Genomic DNA, 20,087 nt, shown 5'->3' on the forward strand with positions numbered 1-20,087 from the left:
GCAGACTCCAATCGGGAGATGCATCGCTGCACTAACCCCGTCCCCAAGAGGGACATTGTTAGCGCGAGGAATCCATGGTGGCTCGCGATCCCAGCGGGACGTCAATGATAGACAATAAATATCGTATCCCTAAATCACGATTCATCCGATCTTATCATTATCTAATTAGTATCGACGTAAAAATCAGAGAAAACCTTATTTCTCCCTATTTATATATCCATGTATGCATGATATCCATACATTCTACGACCGGCGCTATGGTACTTGTATCAAAAAGAGAATAAACTTTAATACCGTAGTAAAATAAAATGTCGCAAAGAGCGTCCCTCGCGAGCTTCTGACAAAGGTTGGTCACCGTGTAAAAGTATCAAGGGAAGAAGAGGAGAAACATAATTCAGAATTATCCCGCGAGGCGGTCCTGTCTCACATATATCACTCGTGAAGGGGTGTCCACGTAGGATGAGGAAGGTTAAAGCGTTCCCGTCTGTATCGGTATTAGTGAACAGTGCCTATAGTCATAATCGTGACCATTTTGCACCAACACATTCTGGCGCGTCAACCCGTGCGCATGGAATAAGCATAGAAAGGGGGTTAAAAAAGGGATCCAGAGTATACGTGTAGGTGGATGCTGCAGGGTAGATGGGTGGGTGTGGATTGTAAATCCTGGCAGGTGTCGCCCGCACCTGTCATCTGGCGTGGGTCTGGCTCCTTATCCGTATACCCATGATATCCAGCATAACCCTCCGAATCCTTTAATCGGCCACCGAGACTCATTTCATTAAACTCTCAAGATAGTCCCGGTTCGTCCCAAACCCATGAAATCCTACGTTACATTTATTCACATCTATGATTCATCCAACGGATCTGAACTTACGAGTGGTTTTCAAACATCGTACATCGCCTTGTTTACATGGATAGTAAACCCAGCCAGCAGTATAGAAATCATGGCACAACCATCGAACCGACGATGTTACCACTGATGATCTTCCTCTGGAGACACGTCTGCCATCCCATATCTACCGAAACGCTAAAATCCGACGAACACAACGCTGGTTGGTGGAACTCTTTTTACGCTTGTCTATCAGTGCCTGCGCGTATAGACTCGGCGCCTCCGGTGTTACGTATCTCAAATAGCTTAATTATATTTTTACAGTGTTGGTATATTATCATATTATCGCGAGGCGGGACGCTACCGGATCAGGTCCCTGCGAAGCATAAAACATCAGAGGCGCTGGCGTACCTACACCTGCCTACCCCGTTAGTCGGTAGCTCTGTCGCTGTTCTCATACAACGGAAATCATTTTTAAATACGACAGGTACGCGCGACAGTTTTACCGCGGGTTGTAAAACAAGCCTAATCTCTTGCCATGCTACCGTGCCCCATTATCTTTACTCGCTCATGTGAACGTAGTTGGAGCCATCCAGAGTGAGTAGAGGAAGAGGTGGAAGAAAATTAGAGTACGCGAGTATGTGATTGAGGAAATATCTAAAGAAACGTAATGGCGGTATCGTTTATAAAAATGTAGATGTCTATGGTTGTAAGAATCACACGGAATTTTGTATTCGGCAGCGGAGATGAAAGTGGATCGTTTATCCGTTTTGTTCCAGTTATCCTTGGTGCTGGGCCATTTTCCAAGAACGCATCACTTAGGCGGTTTGTTTGGATCTGATCTAGCATACGAATCCCTTGCGCTTCAGGGGTAACGGCATTATTAGATATGAGTATTTTCATGAAATGATCTCGATTTCAGCATCGTCCAAGACCCATATTATAGCTTATCAGTGAAAAATACGGTCCTGGAAATTTTTGTGTTTTTAAAGAGAATAAACATTTTTATGATTACGTAAGAAAGCGTATCTGCAATAAGCGGTACCTGAGGAGTGACGATTCGTTCCTTCGAGAGGAACTCTCAATGATCAATCGCTGCGAATTGTGCTACAGAAGCAGACGAAAGGGATGCTGCAGAGGAAAAAGGAGAACCGCGAAGTAACGTATATACAAAGACCGAAGAGTGGGGGAGAACGTCGCGGCTTGAAAACTTAACGATCTTTTGCGCGTCCTGGTGAAGAATGTGCCGCTCTTCGGTCCGAACATTGGCTAGTCGCAGTTTATGTAGATGGGCATAAGCAGGGCCCAAGCGTGGTATCGGGAGTAGGTAGGTATAGGATGGTCCTGCCCCTGAAGTCCGCGGAGGCTACCGAGGAGATGTTTATGCAGATGAGCAAGAACCTCTGTCGCCAAAGAGGTCTCCGCGACTCCGAGTACCGGGAGTAGCTAAGATGCACGAGTTCTCGGCGTTTCTACGGCATTTGCCATTCCAGAACGAAAGGGGGGCGACGGAGCTTTTGCGCCAGAACGTAGAGAATCTCTAAACTTCGCGAATACTTGGCCAGGAGAATGTATTATAGAAAGGATAATACGTTAACGAAGAAGTAGGTACATAGAAATGGGGATTGATTTTCAAAGCATTGCACGTGCCTCCGTTCCTCGCAACGGACCTAGGTATATCAGCCACTTTCTTTTTCATCGAGGTACAGTGCAAGAAAAGTCGGATAAGTGGTGTTCCTTCTAAGTGATTAGCTAATTGCAAAAGGCTGATTGCCCGCCGTTAATCACTCTAATCGCCATTGGCTAATTATTCCTGGTGCGATTAAAGAGACTAAGGGTGGTGGAGCGTCGAGAATTTTGCGGCTTCCCGAGGAAGGACGTAGATTTCTTTATTTTCGGTGTACTTTTTGGAAGCCGTTACCGCTCCCGATCCCAATCCCGTCACTGATACAAATGTCTCGGATTAAACGTTCTAAAACCTCCTTGTTATTTATATCGTCGTTTCTTAGTCACCATTGTGTCTCAGCATTTCTTACGGTCGACGATGAATTTCTAACCGCATCTTTTTTATAGTAGTAACGGAGATCAATAAACTCGCATTACTTTTACCATTTCAGAATCCACCGACTTACCTCAGTGAATATATTTTATCAAGCTGCGATCGGATTGACTGGCAAAGATCTTGCATATAGGACATTTACGACAACGCAGTCTGTAGTAATGAGATTCGGTTTCATTGCCTGGCGAGGGACTGGATACGGCGGCACTTGCTGTAAATCGAGTCTTGTACAACTTTTCCACGCGCTTATAACCTGGATTTCATTTAGTCGTAGCAATACTCCTACCTTCGATCCGTCTATACCAGTTTACCTGCTGTTCGTCTCGTTACTTGTTTTTAACAAACGTGCCGTCGGTTTTTTGACTCCGCTGCCGCGTCAACCGATAAATATATCGACTGGGTAGGCAGTGAACTTTTTTGCAATTGTTGGTGTCACATCCAACCACCCACTGTTCTGCCGGGTGACGCGTTCCCTTCGTTTCTCGCAATACGGCGCGTGGAATCCGCCGGCAACAAGAGGACCCAGCAAAGCCCCAGCTTTTTTTGCCGAATTTCAGTCGAGCTCCTGGACGCTCGCACGAAGCGAGATATTTAATTAAACCAGCTGGAAGGGAGTGATGAAGAGTGAGGATGAAAGAGGGAAAACGGGGATTCTGGGCAGCTAGTACAGAATGACGGAAGAGCGAATTCCGTGGAGAATCGTGGCTACTCAAAAATCCTGTCTACGATCCCTTCACGTGTTCTACTTCGAAACCTTTACCCGACGTAATCCGACGGGATGCTGGGATACGTTTAATTATGCTCTCCCCGTTTACTGGGAATTGGTAATTTTTTTTTCTCCGTGAAAAACAATTTTTTTTTTTCATACCCAACTCCTCTCTCAATGACGTTCACTGCTCGTGAGAAAAGCGGGGCTTTTCTGGATGGCAGCGTTAATAGACCGGTAGTCTTCATCAACGGCGAGTCGCGCGCGATTAGCATTTCATTTGCATATTGACGGGTTTCGTAAAGCTTATGAATATTTTACGTACCTATCTCGTACCTTCCATTGAAAATGCGAAATTTTACCGTGACACGGTCACGTCGAATGACTATGCATGAAACGAACGACATTTGGAAAATCTATGATTTATAGTAGAAATTTCAAATTTCTATTTACCTCTCTGTCTTTCTATATATATATATATACACACGTACACAGATATATTTATGTTTACTACCTAATATCTATATATTATTTAAATTTTCATTTATCTATATATACATTTGTCATTGTGTCCTTCAGAGTTACTAGAATTTATTGGACTTGCATGTCCGATTCTCTATAAGTCATCTAAGAGATAATCCTCTGTGCGTTAAGTTAACGCCGGCTCTGGCGGTAGAGCGTGCGTTTCTGCAGTTGGCTGAAAAGATTCGCAAGATTCTTCCTGATTCTCCAGTCGATTCAAGCTCGCGGGGATAAGTTAGCTGGAAACTGCCAGAATGATAAGACTAACTCACCGAGGAGCCTTGTACCGACGTAGCGCGCTTAGTTTCTTTTCTCGCCACCGGATGGCACCCCTGTTTACTTTCCAGCAGCATCCCCAGTCTCGTATTTTACGTTTAATAGAGGGCGTTACAGTTTGATATCTTGCTGAAGGGTACGTAAATCAGGACAGATGGAAAACTGGCTGAGACATCAAACCAGTCGGCATCGTGATTAAGCACTCTTCTGTGTATATTTTTGTAAAACAAGTACGGTTCGATGTAAGATCGTTAGAGTCGTCAAAGTTGCAATTCTACATGTTTTTTTGAATCAATTCGTTAAATTAACGTGATGGAAACACGGCTGGTCGTTGTAAAAGAAATTTCGCACGAATTCTCTGACAAGCCGGTGGAAAATTCTCAATTTCCAATGGCATTCCGTCTATTTGACACAAAACCGCGTGCCTTTAAAACCGTACCCGCCACCTGGTTGACTTATGGGGCAGCCGTGACTGCCACCGATCAATGTTCCGATTACCGATAGTTTCAGAATTTCATTATCACGGCCGTAAAGTAACCTATTATTTCGTAAATTTCCATTCGTTTGCGGAATCGCGACTGCGTTCTCGTTTGCCCATAGCAAATTTAGTGGACGGCATTCTTACGGGTATGAGAAAAAATGCTAACGATCAAGGTAGTCGGATGATTTATGAATCTCTCTCGTTAAATATTACGAAATGGTAAGCAAAGTGGCTGTCGTAACGTTTAACATTGACACGATGTTCACTGCTCGTTTATCGTATAAGTATTATTTTAAATGTTAGCAAAAATAACGTGAAACAAGTAAAAATGAAAACTGATTCCGAATTCCAGCAAACAGCCACGTTATTGATTTTGTATAATAAAGCAGAACCGCGGAGGACGCACGTCGTGTTAAACTTGGCTCATTGGAAATTAATTTGTTCGGGACGAAATCAAAATTCAGCGTGTGAGACGAAAAAAGAAGAGGAAATAAATATCGATATAGCTTACGGATTACGTGAAACAATAGCAAGGCGGGTGTACGCGCAATTAAATACGCGCTCTCTTATCGTTTGCCACGCTTCACACACGAACTGGTGTCGCGCTCTATAGTCGGTCTGTACCAAATACATTTAATTAAATTTTCTGTACGATCAGCTATTGGCCGGATCTGCTGTTGAATCGCCTGTCTGTCAAATGCTACGGATTATAAACGCAAATATACAGTCGCTCGCGCTAAGCCCTATGAACAAAGCCTGCCACGGCGACGTGCAGGATTGACATTTTTCAAAAAAAAAAGAAAAAAAAAAGGAAAAGCAGGGAATGAAAAAGGATCAACAAAAAGGGGTAGTTAGGTAGCTATAAAGTGTTCGACGGTACCTTGACTTTCGAAGTAAAGCCCAGGGAATATTTCTCACGCTCTATTACCATCGAGACGACGAGTCGTCGAAAATATTTCCTGGACTCGCGGGTAATCGTGGGGGCTGCGTTTACGAGAGGGTGATTTTTCCCGATTGCTCGAATACATTTTTCTTAGCAACATCACCTTGGCAGAGCGTGAGCCGGTTGTAGTAATGACTCGGGTCGGCTCAAAACAAACGATTTATCTTTTCTGCGCCAGTGGCTGAATTGGCAGCGGGCACGGGCGAGAAAGAAAAGTGTACCGAAAAATATTGCTGGCTGTCAGCCGCAAAGGGTGGAAGAACCCGAGCCGCGCAGTGCTGCCAGCTGGCGGCAATTCTCGTGACCAACGGGCACGTTGCTTCGTATCCAGTCGAGTCCTCGACCTTTCGTTTTCTTTTTTACTTTTCCTTTTTTTATATCTTTTTTCACTTCCATCTCTCTCTCTCTCTCTCTCTCTCTCTCCTTCTGACTCGTTCTTCATGATGGTATTCGCGTCGTGCTATCCTCGCGGTAAACTTCTCCAAGGAATTACGAACGGACGCTAATCCGACGTAATGCTAATTGCCGGACCACGCGGAACGGATCGCTCCCTTCCACGAACTCGACCCGCCGGACTCGATCCTCGACTGCGAAAGGTCGAAAGTTCCTACCTAGGAAAATCCTTACGTATCCTGGCACCCAGTAAACACAACTCTGTACGTGCAGGGACTGTCTCTCATCCTTATGACATCTAGTCAAACTACTATCGCTGGTTTTGCGAAGAGACACGCGTTCTTCTCGGTAGGCTGATGAAGGGTGCAGATAACTAGAAAATGTGTATTCGCTCAGCTCGGAGCAATCCACTCTCCCCGATACGAGATACGTCCTTATTCTTAGAGATAGACGAAATCAAGGCTGGACAGCCTGTCCAGGGTGGAATCCTTCAGGTAGAGATAGGTCGGAGGGGGACGAGTGCAGGCTGCATAGGTTTTGGGGCGGAGCACTGTCCATCTACCTGCCCGCGACCAGGCAAGGCGCATTCTAATAATAATCTATGGGAACCCCGCTCAAAGGCACTATGGAACTGGAGGACTGCGGAGGGCCCAAGAGAAGAGAGGAATTAGAGAGGCTTAGCCGAGAAGAGCCTATTATGGACGCAGCGGGTGTGGGTGGACCATGCTGCCAGTGAACGGATTCAAGCATTTTTCTCTCGATTTTCCCGTAGTTTGTGTTGAAAGCGGCTGTCGATATTTAATGCGATAATGTCTCGCCTTGTGTGACTGAACCGCCAGCCAAAAGAAACCGTACCAACCTGACCGACTGACTGACTGATGTCGACCCTGACACCCCATAGCTCGCCGACACAAAACATCATCCCCACAAGAGTCATGATCTGACATCACTTCCGCGAGTCCTTCCGAAAACGGACGGGAACCATTCGATCCAGAGCGATTCACAGGACAGGAGAGACTCGGTAGGTAGCTATATATGTATAGGTAGTAGACGTGTCCTGACCCTGATGTGATCCCCAGGTTACGGAAGGCATACGGGGGAATCCTCCGTATGTTTTTACGGCGTCGAGGTGCCCGCGTAGAAAAGGACGACGCTTTTAAAGAATGGTTTTCAGGGGGGCATCATTCTTCGCCGGTTTAAGAGGACTCGTTGTTTTATCGAGGCTGTTTACACCGTCCGAGGATCTTTTTCGAGAGGACTTCCTCAACGTGTCGGTGTCCGGGAAGAACGATCGGCCTTTCGCCGCAGATAACTCACCCGTCACTCCGTGTCAAAACAAAGCATCGCTCCGAGCCCTGTAAAACGTAGGTAGGGACTGTCTTGTAGGTTCGGTTGGGTACTTGGTTGGTGATACCACTTTCTAGATGGCAAACAGGAAATCCTGCCGTCTGTAGAATCCTCAAAGATCACATACAGCAGAAGACGGGTACTCGAGCGCGGACCGTCTTCTCTCTCTCTCTCTCTCTGACTCTCGAGTTTAGAAATACGCGTGCTGCGTGTATGTACCTATCTTGAAGGTGAATTGCGCAATCTGCCATAATTCACCCTCATATAATTATGGGGTACCTATATCGCTGTCTCTAGCCCTTTCCCTGCCTCGACTCCCCATGTTCCGGGCGTTTATCCCGAGAGTCTATCTACCACCGAGGAGGGTGCTTGTCACCTGTCTCAAGACATCTCGTAAATAACTGAAATAACATCTCAAGCCAGCGATAGGATAGGCTGACCTCGGCGATGACTGGCGTTCAGTAGTGGCCATCAGCCTCGACTACCTCGTAGGTTAGCCATAAGGGTGGAAACGTTCCCCGGGCTACTGCCAAACGTCATCCAACACTCCATGGGGCTTTTTCAACCCTTAGGAGTGAAGTTTGAATTACTTGAGGAGTGTAGAACCTATTGACTGTCTATACCTCGGACACGCGTTGGACTCGGTTGGTTAGTAAACAACCTCGAGATCAGTGAACGGGAACGGCCCGGCCACATGGCAAGGATAATTAATAACTCTCGTAACGAGGAATCACCGAAGATAGAATCGTTCCAAGGATCGAGAGCTCCTACAGGAGGTGGAATAGTCTAGTCGGACTATGCAGAGGACCTATAACCCATGAATTTGGACAGGCCGCGTCGGGTGTCTCGAGATGATTTTGCCCGGTAAGCATCGGGGAGGCGCAGCGCGGCCTGTTCGATGACTCTGCACGTTTAAACTACTTGGAGCTTTGAAGGGAGCGCTAAGTGGTAGGCGAACACAGGTTGAGCATTTCCAAATTGAAAACTATATATCTTCGAAAGGTGCGGTGCGTGTGCGTACGAAAGCCCGAAGACGGAAAAGTCCAAGTTACACGTGACCGGATGAGCGGTCGAATGGATAGAGAGGGTCCATTCGCGAAATCTATACTCCAACGAGATAGTTCCCCCTTGAAGACCGTGACACGAGATATGACGAAACGAGACGGCAGAGACGCTTTTAAAGTACAGGAGTCTAAACTGGCTCGTTTCAAAGTGAGAAAAAGGAAGTTAAGTAACGAAACGTTACAGGACCCGACAACCCGCCAGGTAATTCGGCCTTTTTAGGAAACATATGGGCCTCACACGGAATGCACCCAACTGGTTTGAGACTTGGCTTCGCGAGATAAAGTAGACCTCTATGGGAACATTACCGTCACAAGAAACTGAGAGTAGCCTGGACTTTTCTAGCCGTGCCACTCTCCCTTCCTACAAGGACGTTTCACCAAGCCTAACGACCTAGGATGGAGCGCGCCTCTTATTCTTCTAGCCTCTCTTCTTGATCCTCGACTAAGGCCTTGGGAAAGACAACGGCGCGATAACAGAGTTGTCAAGCAGCACGAAACTAAAGAAATGCAAAGTAACTTCTTGGATATAGAATTTCGGTTTCTACCGTCTCTATAGTCATGTTTTAAGAATGTCCGTGTCTCTGTATACCTATATACACACAGGCGTGCATAAGGACCATAGCCGCTGCGGGACCTTGATGGTTGGTACATAGGAAAGGCAGCCACGATGCATCATCTCTACTTCGGTATCTCTTCGTAAGAGAGGAGGAGATGGCGGTGGTTGTGGCGGTGGTTCTGATGGGTAAGAAGGAGTGCAGAGAGAAGAGAGATCTTCCGATGGCGATACCCTCGCGACCCTAACCCTCACTCCATACCGTATGCAACCGGCCTGCCAGTCATCCACGGTTTAGTCACACCGGAATTTCTTTAAGGATTTTCGATCGGGGTGCATTCCTAGGCCACATGGATTCCTTCTGATGCGGTAGGAATTCACTACACGACATTTAAATATTATTCATTCTTTCGAGTGCCAATAATATACACACGTAACAGTGGTGCCAGCCTGCGTCAGAAATAGTAGACGCTCTGCTTGTGCCGAAACGTCGGCATAGACCAACTGAATTTTCCTGTGCAATATGTCCGTCCGACCAAAACCCGAGAACATCTGGAACGTGCTGCCAACGTGAAAGCACTTTTGGGAATTTCTAGGGCGCACGAGGAGTTCAGGTCAGATTTTCATGTGCCACGGGGAAATATTTTGGTGAACCAGGCATAAGGTGATACGCGTCGCGACGTCGGTACTCATATGAACAGGCCGACGGATGCCAGAAAGCTTCCAGGCGTGTACTGGGTATACTATAGTTCCACCGTCGGCAAGTTGCATGGAAATTCCAAAAGGGAGGTTATAATAATCCATACGGCGGTCTCAGCTGATTTTAACGGCCGGCCTCCATTTTACGTTAGATATGCCGAACCGTCCGGCCCGTTTAATGGGGCGCGGATGTGTGCACGTGGGGGTGTCGCATTCAGCAGGGTGATCGATCACGGGGTATCCACCCTTAGTCTGTTATAATACGCCACCCCATATACCCATATACATAACCTGCCTGCCGTACTCGTAACTCCGTGACTCCAGCACCCCCATGTACTTTCCACTTGGTGTATTATAGACGCCATTGACATCAAGGTCGATCTTGAAGACATTGAAGTTTGAAACTGGTGCAGGAATCCCATCTCGATGTATGAAATACCAATGGTATAGTGCAAATATGAAATTTACGAATTAGGTCTACGTAAAGTTATTCTTTTACGAGGAAAATATTAAAGATAATATTTATCATAAATTTTGTGATATAATTATTCTTTGTGATCACACAATGATTGGTGCTGCGAAATATTAACAGTATAGCGTAAAAAAAAAATTCATTTTGAGATATATGCAGATAATGGTTATTATAAATTATTTTTTCTCACGAGATCCAGAAGAGATGTATTATCTTGAGATACTCTGTTTGGTTATCGATCAACAAATCTATAAACAGTGCTTGAGTGGGACACGAAAGTTTTAAAGGGCTTGGATGCTATGCCGATGCTCGACGCTATGGAAAAAAGGATCTGGGAATCGGTAACTCGACGCCCCTAATCGGATCGGGGTTGCGTTTCGAGAGGCCAAGGATCGTGATAGCAGTGCGGGATGTATCAGGATCGAATCGTAGCCCTGTTATACGTAGCCGCATAATTTCAACCGCCAGGAATATTGAGGTCGGACGATCCTGAAAGAACAGTGTAACGTGTCTATTTGGTTTGTCTGATATTTAAAAAAAATATTAAAAAAATTTCCTACTATCCGTGCATATATCCCATTTTATACGATTATTCACTGATAGATTGAAAAAACGCTATAGGATATGTATATATATAAAAAAATATAAAAAATCTAAAATGGATTAACGTATTTCTATCGCTTGTCATATAGATAATATAAATCAATGAATCGGATACGAGAAGTTTACAAGCAAATATACAAAGTGAAGAAAGTTCAGAAAATTTCGTAAAATACTGATCAAGCTTCCACGTTTACAGGAAAAAAATATTTTTTAAACGAACTGTACGTACGCTACCGTACCGTATACGGATGGTAAATAAAATAGCGAAACGAAAGGGGTTAGCTATATTAAAAAATTAGTAAACGCCGCCGATGCAAGAGTCACGTATACTGGATGAAATACGTGTATTGGGGAAGGTGGCGACGTTAATGGGGAAAAGTTGTTTGCGCGTCGGAACGTCCAAATCGCGCGAAGGACACCGGCATCATGATTGACGTATATACGACGCTGTGCGTATATATCTGGCGATGTGATTTATTAGAAAATAACAGGTTCGTTGAGTCAGGACAGGTAAGGTTCCGCTAAGTGGACGACAATGGCCGGAGACACCTACAAATTAACCGGGTAAGTAGTGTTTAGAAACGGGTGCCCTGACGGTCAGTCTTTCACTCTAGTCTATCCGTCTAGCCCGTCTGCCCGACCGTTCTTGCCGGTCAACCCTTTTCCCTTTTACTACTCTTAAACATGTCCCAATTTGTGATGTTACGCGGAACCGGATAGACGGACAGTCATAAAATCGAACGGAGCGTAGCGCAGGAGGGAGACACCGAGTGATGCCGGTGACAGCCGCTTCGTTCGACCCCCTCGCGCTATTACTCACTGAGCAGCGAATACCATTCAAAGTTCGAAACCACCACACGTTCTCGACCCAATTCCTCTGCATAGTCAGCTGTTGGTCCATTGAAACGTCGATCGAGCGGCCAATGGATATTCGGCAAAATTAATTAGTTCTAGTACATGTATAATGTCTTATTTTACATTGAATAACACTGCTCACGGGACGGCGACGTATACCCTTTGTTTTGACTAAGCATTGGACTCGACAACAATCAGCTGATAATTGGTAATTCGCACTGTTGCCGCATATATAAAACGTAAATGTTTGGTTGTATAAGGATCGTAAAGCATAAATTCAGCACGAGAGAGGAATATAATGTGGAAGCATATTCGTCACTGTAACTGTAGTACAAATAATGTCAACTCTCACTGTTTCCTCATTTTTGTTACTTTTCATCCACTTCACAGATCCCATGTTCAAGTGACAGTAGTTCCGTAGTTGAGAGAACGTTGTTGTTAACTGTAGCACGTTTCCCGACAGTAATCATAATCCGTAACTTGCATAATTGCAAAAGGGTCTTCCTCGAGAAGAGTATGTAAAAGGCTGTGCAAAAGAGACAGGGGGTATAGAGAGCAGCGTAAAGTGCGTATAGCGTAGCAGCCAGGGTAGACGACGACGGTGGCGTCGCTGTCGTCAGCGTCGACAAGGCGTCCCGCTCTTGCGGGAAAGCGTCGAAGCGAGCGAGTGAGTCGCCGCGACGGTCGCCGGCAGAAGCGAGAGTGTATCGTGTGTAGGCCCGGGCCACGTCGCGTTGGTATTGGTGTAGCGATGGCGGAGCGTTGTGATTCGTGGGCTCGCCGCCGTGGCGCCAGCGTCGATAGGTGGGGCCTCGACGCATTGGTCGCGTTCAGGGGGCGTGGTCTCGCGCCTCCCACTCCACGACGTTGCACCGCGGTGATTGACAGTTGGCGAACGACTGCGGACGGCGCAGGATCTAAACGCTAGGCGCTTCACGCTCGCTCGCTCCTTCGGTTGCTCGGCGCTCGGTCGCTCGCTCGCTCCGTGTGCTTTCGAAGAACCAACGCATCGTGCCTGGCAGCCAGGGCGCGCCACATCACACATTCAACACAGTATACGCAAAGCTACCGCCGCCTGGGTTGCGTATCCTCGTGGTTTACTCACTTATCTCGGCTGAATATTCCAGAGACGTTCGTGGCCGGATCTACTTTCGAACGTCCCGCGTGTGACGATACGGCGTGTCGCGCGGATCGTCCGGTCGTGAAACGCAGCGCGCCGTCTGTTTCTCGATCGAGAAGAGCGCGAGTAGCCCTCTGAGGCTCTGTGTCCTGCCATTCGCCACATGTAATATCCCAAGTACTAGGGGATCTGGGAAGTTTACCTGCAGACGTGCGAGCACGGGACACTCGTCATTGATCATCGCGCTTGGATAACCGGCGCGGATAGAGTAAGGCAGGCAGGCAACACGAGGTGGACAACGTCGGTCTAGAAACGCGCGGGATTTTAATATACGTGGAGCTGGAGCGTTTGGTCGCCGTCGCCGTAAATGATCGCGTGGTGAAAATACCTCCGGTGCTTAATGTATTTCATTGGAGGATGTATCGTGCACAGTGACATCCCTTGTATCAACGTATACTACCCCCATTCTCAGTGTTAATGAGTGAGATTCTCGTCGTTCTTATTCCAACTAATCGCGTTCTATTTAATACGCTCTTAATACGGTTGACAGCTAGAGTGACAGTGCGGACAGCCACCCATCGCGTCGTCCGTCCGTTTATCTTCGCGTTCACCCACCCCGTGTAATGTTTTCCGTTTATCTCTTTTATCGCGTGTGATACCCACCTTTATCCCTCGTCGCGATTTTCCTACGTTTTCCGCTTATAGGCATTTTTCGCGTATCGGTGCGTGTTTTATCATCGAGCCTCCCGGGGGTTGTTTCCTGCAGTGTACTCTCTCTCTCCACTTGGGATCTTAATATAGATCAAGATCTGTTATACTGGCATTGCAAACAGCCAGAGTCATCTTTATTACTGAAGCAGCTACGAGAGGAAGTGTCTGACACCCCTGTGGAACCACGTGCTCGCGCGAGTTCGACTCCTGTTGTGATGCTGCAAGACTGACACAAGGAATAGTCGTAATCGAATTGCAAAAGGTGCAAAGATGAGGAAACACGAGAGCATCCCTTCGCGGACCGCGCTCTGCTGACGTCACACCCTACCCCATCACGATTTTAATTTTAAGGACGATACGTGCTCGCTCTGCTCGGACTTGGAGTGACACGAAGGTCGTAGGTCGACGACGACGACGACCACGACCAACGTCCACGCGAATACTGTGCTCATAAGGTGTCTACAACAGTGCTTGGAAATAAAACACGCGGACCGCGGGTTGAGTTTTCGACCGTTTTTTTGTGTAAGACGTAACAGTGCTTAATCGGACTACTATTGCCATTTGAAGAAACACAGTGAGTCACATTAGAAAGGTTTGAATATTGTGGAAAAAGTGAAGTGAGGCTTCGTCGCTACTCTGGGGAAAAACAGCCGCTACGGTGGCTCAGCACGCAGAGTTCCCCGGCGCGGCCAGGGCGTTCATGGCGCAGCCAAGGGTACGTTTTTATTATTAGTTGCCCATTGTCAGGTTCGTACTGTGATTAGGATTTACTTGGTGCAGAGCACGAGCTCTGTCTTCTTCCAAGTAAAACTGGATTTGTGACGTCGTGCGAGTGTCTTCTGTTTACGGACTTATTGAACGGCGTTCGGCACTGGTGAACAGCGAGTAAAACATTTCGGGGCAGCGTAGAATTTTTGCCGTGACAAATAGCATTAACTGTAACGGGCAATGAAAAATATTGAATAGTGCGCAAATGCGTGTGTCAGAAATTTGGAATGGAGAGCAGGACTTTATATTTATATAGTAGAGCGTAGAATAGGGCGTAGAACGTATCTAAATATTACTGGCAGTTTTAAATCCCACGAGGAAAACAATTTTTTATTAGATGTTTACTACGGACGTACCGTGTCATTAGAAAATCCTAATCGTTAGTCACTCGCCGTCGCGTTCTCACACGATCTTCCGTGTTCTCTCAGTGAAACGTTATTTTCGCAGTAACTACGCATCTCCGGATAAGATTCCGCGCGGGAATATTTACATTGCGGAATGGCAATGGTCGTTCGGAAGGCTACAAAGTGCTCCGCGAAAGGGTCGCGTACGTTGACAGTGTTCGTTAGTTGATACTATACGTAGATGGTATTAGATACAAATTAGAATTTATTCATAGAAAAGACTGTAGCAGTTGCGTGTCTCTCCTGTATCGTAAGTAGTGCACCGTGCGTCGGCCAAAAGTCATGATCTCTCTTGAATTTCATGAAATCGTCCATTAGCTTCTTTAAATGTCCGTCCTGCCGGGATTGACAGTCCGTTACTCGTCAATCGACCATTTCGCGGAATCACTTTCGATCTTCTCTACTATTCCAGAGATAAACGACTCTCTCGTCTTCGAGAAGATTTCTTGTCTCCCGTCGCCTGTCGATTCGGATGCTCATAAACGTTCCAGTATTCCAATGTATTCCACGCTCCGCGTTTAACATTCGCATTGATATTGGAAACAATTTTTTTTTAAATTATATATATACTTTTTTGTACTAAATATTTGATTGTATCACTAAATGTTAGTGTCAGTGGTCAGCGTTATGAATAATTTGACTGACAAATCATTTCGCTACATGTGTAATGCTTTGGCATACTATCAGCACCGGGGACTGGTTGTTAGCGACTTGTGTGAATTATTAAAACGTTATATATCTTTATGAAAAATGTACATTACATATGTTTTAAAAGAAAAAAAAAAACGTAGTCACATCGTGGCGTTAGAATGTGACGAGCATATCGCTTCTGTCTTTTTTTTAATAATTCACTCTATTTCATTCATGCAAGTCTCGTTTAGCAACGTGATATAATATTTGATTTGGATACGTACGAGTTCCCGCGTTTATCTATCATTTATAAATTTATGCTCCGCACTGTTTATCTCTATAAGAAATGGATCTTGCGACGCGCAGAGGTACGGTTGCCCTAAAATTCGAAATACAAAACATTACGAGATGGAGGTGCGTCGCGACGCGACGCGGCTCGGCGAAAGCACATGGCGGAACCAGCATATATCGCAATGTTTTCCAAATGTCGACATCAATCAGAGAGTAATGAACGCTCTCCCGCTCCCTTGCTCTCTTAGTCTGGAACGTCAGCCATATTTGCCAGGAACGTCGCTTGGCGCGCAACACGCTACCAAACTCACGTGTACCACTGTACAGTACAAGCGATTTAGCGTGCCCTCGCCTGTGTTAGCCGTTTTAAAAAATTAATTTTTCATGAATAAAAAATCACAAATTATTCTACAAAGCTTCACGGGGATACACGAAAGATACACAAGCGTCTCGGGAATGGTCGTGACGCTTCGTGAGATGGAGAAGGACGCAGAAGGGAATTGTAGAAAGAAAATAAAAGGGGACGTAAACGTGATCCCGAGAGTCCTGAGTTTTTGCTCGAAAAAGTTCACCGTCATGAGCTTATAGATCATTCCGTAATCTCGTAGGATTTAACGGGCGACTCGAACCTGCTCAAGCTTTGGTCAAGCATAAATCAGTCGAAGCCAAACATCGATAGTGAGTCTCGGGGAATTATTGTACGTGCATTATTTTCGACATTGCTCGTACGATAGTTGCTGTTTTCAAAAGCGTGGAAATTTTGCCAGTTTTTTTGTTTATGGTCTGAGAATCTTTTTTCATCTGTCAATGAATCTCTTGTCGAGTCTACTGTACAGTAGATGCGCACACATAATGAATTTAATTCAGTCGAATCAGTGTAGGGCACGTATACGTACACGTGTCCTTTCTTATTTTATAAATAATTGCGCCCAAATGGCAAAAAATATTCCAAGGCTTTATTACATTAATTCACAATATCCTTATTATACTTTGAATAAGGAAGTAATCGTGCAACTATCGAAAATTTCTCACTCACATTTTTGACACCCTTGTACATCTTTTTGACGTTTCTCTACTGTTTGGTCGTTAGTGTTATCGTATGGCGAATTACAAACTATTGAGGATGCACTTTATTTATTTGCACGTTATTTCTCGTGCAGAATGAGTGGAGTGTAGAGTTCTCCGCACGGAAGTGGCGTAGCAGTAATTTTCTTCGATTCTTGTGTCCAAGAAATGAGACAGCTGCAGTTTCTTGCGGTATATTATAATGTTTACTGCTGTAATTTCCGTGCAGTGTTACGTGTTATGATTCATTCGTCGGTTTAGTTACAAATTAGCGGTGAATTGCCGGTAATTAGTAATTGTAAATACGTTGCGCGTTTGTACATACGAATCGCTTTGGAATAGCTCTGCGGGCGACATTACTGCCTCCATGCTGTCGAATGACACGTTTCTCTTCGTGTCTCTCTTTCTCTTTCTGTTTCTCCTCTCGTGTATCCGCCTTGTCCTTCTTTCGCTTCTTATTACTCTCGTATACTCTCTCTTTCTCTTTCTCTCTCTCTCTCTCTCTCTCTCTCTCTATTTCTCCTCACTCCATAGACTATCCTGGCTTTTACGTCTTTCGTCTTTAGGCCGAGGCGGCCAACTCTCGACACGTTTAAAATATTCCGCTCCTATTTCTCCTCACTCCATAGACCTTCTTTCGCTTCTTATTACTCTCGTATACTCTCTCTTTCTCTTTCTCTCTCTCTCTCTCTCTCTCTCTCTCTATTTCTCCTCACTCCATAGACTATCCTGGCTTTTACGTCTTTCGTCTTTAGGCCGAGGCGGCCAACTCTCGACACGTTTAAAATATTCCGCTCAGCTGCCAAGTGATATCTTCATAGCTCGGTCTGTGAATTATTAGCGAGGCTTTTTCACTCCGAGTATGGAATTCGCGAGGCACCGCGATAGGATTGCTGATTTTTAGCGCGTGAATATCGGACAACTCGAAATCATCTCGATTTTTGGTATGTTACTCAGTCAGTGAAGTTTTCGAGGACGAGTCTTCCCTTTGACATATCTTGACAGACAAGCTTCAGAACCGCATCTCTTTTGTTGCGTTTGAGTGAGATGCGTGATGATAAGGAACAAAGCACAAAAAATAAAATAATAATAATAAATGCCTTCATTATATGTATATATATCAATATAAATATATATATTCTTCATTGCTTCGAGATCTGTCGTATTCGCTTATCGCGCTATTATATCGCTTATAGTCAGGTTGTATGATCTTCTTAAAATCGAGGACTGGCGGCCATGGAGTAGCTACTCGTTAAAAAGAAATAGTCAGCTTGACATTTCGTTACGTGAGCAAAGGCGATTTATCGGGACTTGTTGGAAATGGCCGATGGAGGTGGTCGAGTAGAATTTCGTTTCCATTCGAGTTCGGTCGGTCCCTTTCTCATTTGAATAACTGAGCGATTATATATATTGTTTCTAATATCACACCGTCTTACTAGGTAAGTATCTTAATTTACATGTTATCGTGAAATTGTCAAAGGTTTCGGTAGAATTGAATCACACGGGCAATAGAGATATCAGGATACTATCTTTTATATGAATAAGTTATTTTATGGTGTTATCGCCTTTTTCGATCCGCTTTGTATTTTATGTCTCTTTTCGATATTCGGACATTTTAAAAGGAAGCGGTTAGCATACTTTTACTTTACTTTTATCGCTTTAAGGGCGCGGACACCGCTGGAGTCCAAAGAGGCGCCGGGTAAAATCATCCCCTTCACTATTCGAAAGGTCGTTAATTTCTTCCCGAGGCTCACCGTTAAGTTAACGTTATCGGGCGTAACGAGAGGGTAAAAGGAGCGACGGCGCACCTCGCGAGCGTAACCCAATCGATTGGGAATTTATTAGCCACTTGATCTTGAAAGATCCTCTGGTCGTTCGATTTCTCTTTTTTTTTTCTTTCTTTCTTTCTTGGACGACGACACGCAGCTGGCGAACACGCGTTTTATCCACGCGTCTTACGTAACGATCTGTAGGAGGGTCCGTGGATGAGTAACATTAATGAAACTCCAGGAGAGCGTTTAGATGAACAAATGGCACATGATCAGTCTGGCTGTAGGTACTAGGAGGGTCTTAGGAACAGCCAGCGTACGTCGGAGTTTGTTTCTTTTTGACTTGCGAAACAGCGGATCTTTGAGAATCACTTTAGGCAGCTTTTATTGTACCACGTTAATGAGTCATACTAACTGATAATTGTAATGTGATTTTAGTACGACGATGGCGGGCTGCACGGGGGTTACCTTGAAGGTGGCGGTGGCGGCGGGGGAGCAGGACTGTACGACCCCCACGGGAGTGCCCGGGGTGTTCCTGGCCTCCACCACAGTCCACACCTCGGGGGCATGGGTCCAGCACATCCTCAATATCCTCCGCCACCGCCCCAACCGCCCCAACACGTTCTCGCAGCGGCAGCAGCAGCCGCTGCGTCTGCGGTGCCTGACGTCCACAAACGCGACAAAGACGCCATCTATGGGTGAGTTGAATTTTTTCATTTCTTTTTTTCTTCCTTTTTTTTTATACACATAACTTAATCGGCCGACGGCAGGTATTGCCCAATACACATAGCACGAACGTGTCTATTGGACACTCTGCGTATCTTATTTCCCAGTCCAAAGTGAAATGCTTCACCCTGAAAATCTTTAAAAAATTTAGGTTACATTTATATAGCGCGTATGATTTATCACCCCCGAGATTGCCTTATTTTTGGTATCCCGAAGAACGGAAGCTTATTATTCGAGGTACCCTGTAATCTTTCCACTCGTCGTGTGCCCGGACCCGAGAATCCGTGTATTCTTGGAAGAGCGAGAAGTGGCCGGCCCCCTCCTATATAATACCATCCTATACATCAACCGGCTCCTGGCTCTTTCACTCATCGTCAGGTGTAGGACGTTCTCGTGTGCCGCGTTCCGCATCACACATCGATCGCGTATGGCATAAAGGATCCACGGATAGTTGATCTCGCGTTAAGGACGGAATTGCGCGAATTCACGTGCTTTCCACACGGCGGGATTCGACGCTGCGCTACGGCAGACGCGATAGTAACGGTAAATTTACCGCGGCCACTCGTCACTTATCGCTCGTTATCGTGGCGAACCACCCGTAACGGGTGGACGAGCCCGTTATTTTTAATTTGCCGCTCGCGATGCCAAATCAAAGTGCAAAAGTTCTATGCAAATTGAAACTTTCACGAGGATCTCTGTCAGGACGATCTGTTCTCTCGTTAGATGGACGACAGAAGAGACCGGTCTTCGGATAAACGATAAGTGTGTGTATATCACAAGTGACGCTGGATTATGGGGGTG

The 20,087-nt window shown here is 45.6% G+C and overlaps 1 protein-coding gene across 4 annotated transcripts in view; it reads left to right on the plus strand.

The window, feature by feature from the left end:
• The first annotated feature begins 12,697 nt into the window (after nt 1–12,697).
• Nucleotides 12,698–20,087, plus strand: part of LOC107264938 (homeobox protein homothorax) — a 293,194-nt gene continuing 285,804 nt past the window's right edge. For all 4 annotated transcript variants that reach the window (XM_015733762.2, XM_015733764.2, XM_015733763.2 and 1 more), the window contains exons 1-2: nt 12,698–14,348; nt 18,999–19,258. In XM_015733762.2, coding sequence (XP_015589248.1) covers nt 14,334–14,348; nt 18,999–19,258 — 275 coding nt within the window. In that variant the 5' untranslated portion in view covers nt 12,698–14,333. The remainder of the gene's footprint in view (nt 14,349–18,998; nt 19,259–20,087) is intronic.

This window comes from Cephus cinctus, unplaced genomic scaffold (genome assembly GCF_000341935.2).
Source record: "Cephus cinctus unplaced genomic scaffold, Ccin1 Ccin1_scaffold0204, whole genome shotgun sequence".
NCBI classification, from domain to species: domain Eukaryota; kingdom Metazoa; phylum Arthropoda; class Insecta; order Hymenoptera; family Cephidae; genus Cephus; species Cephus cinctus.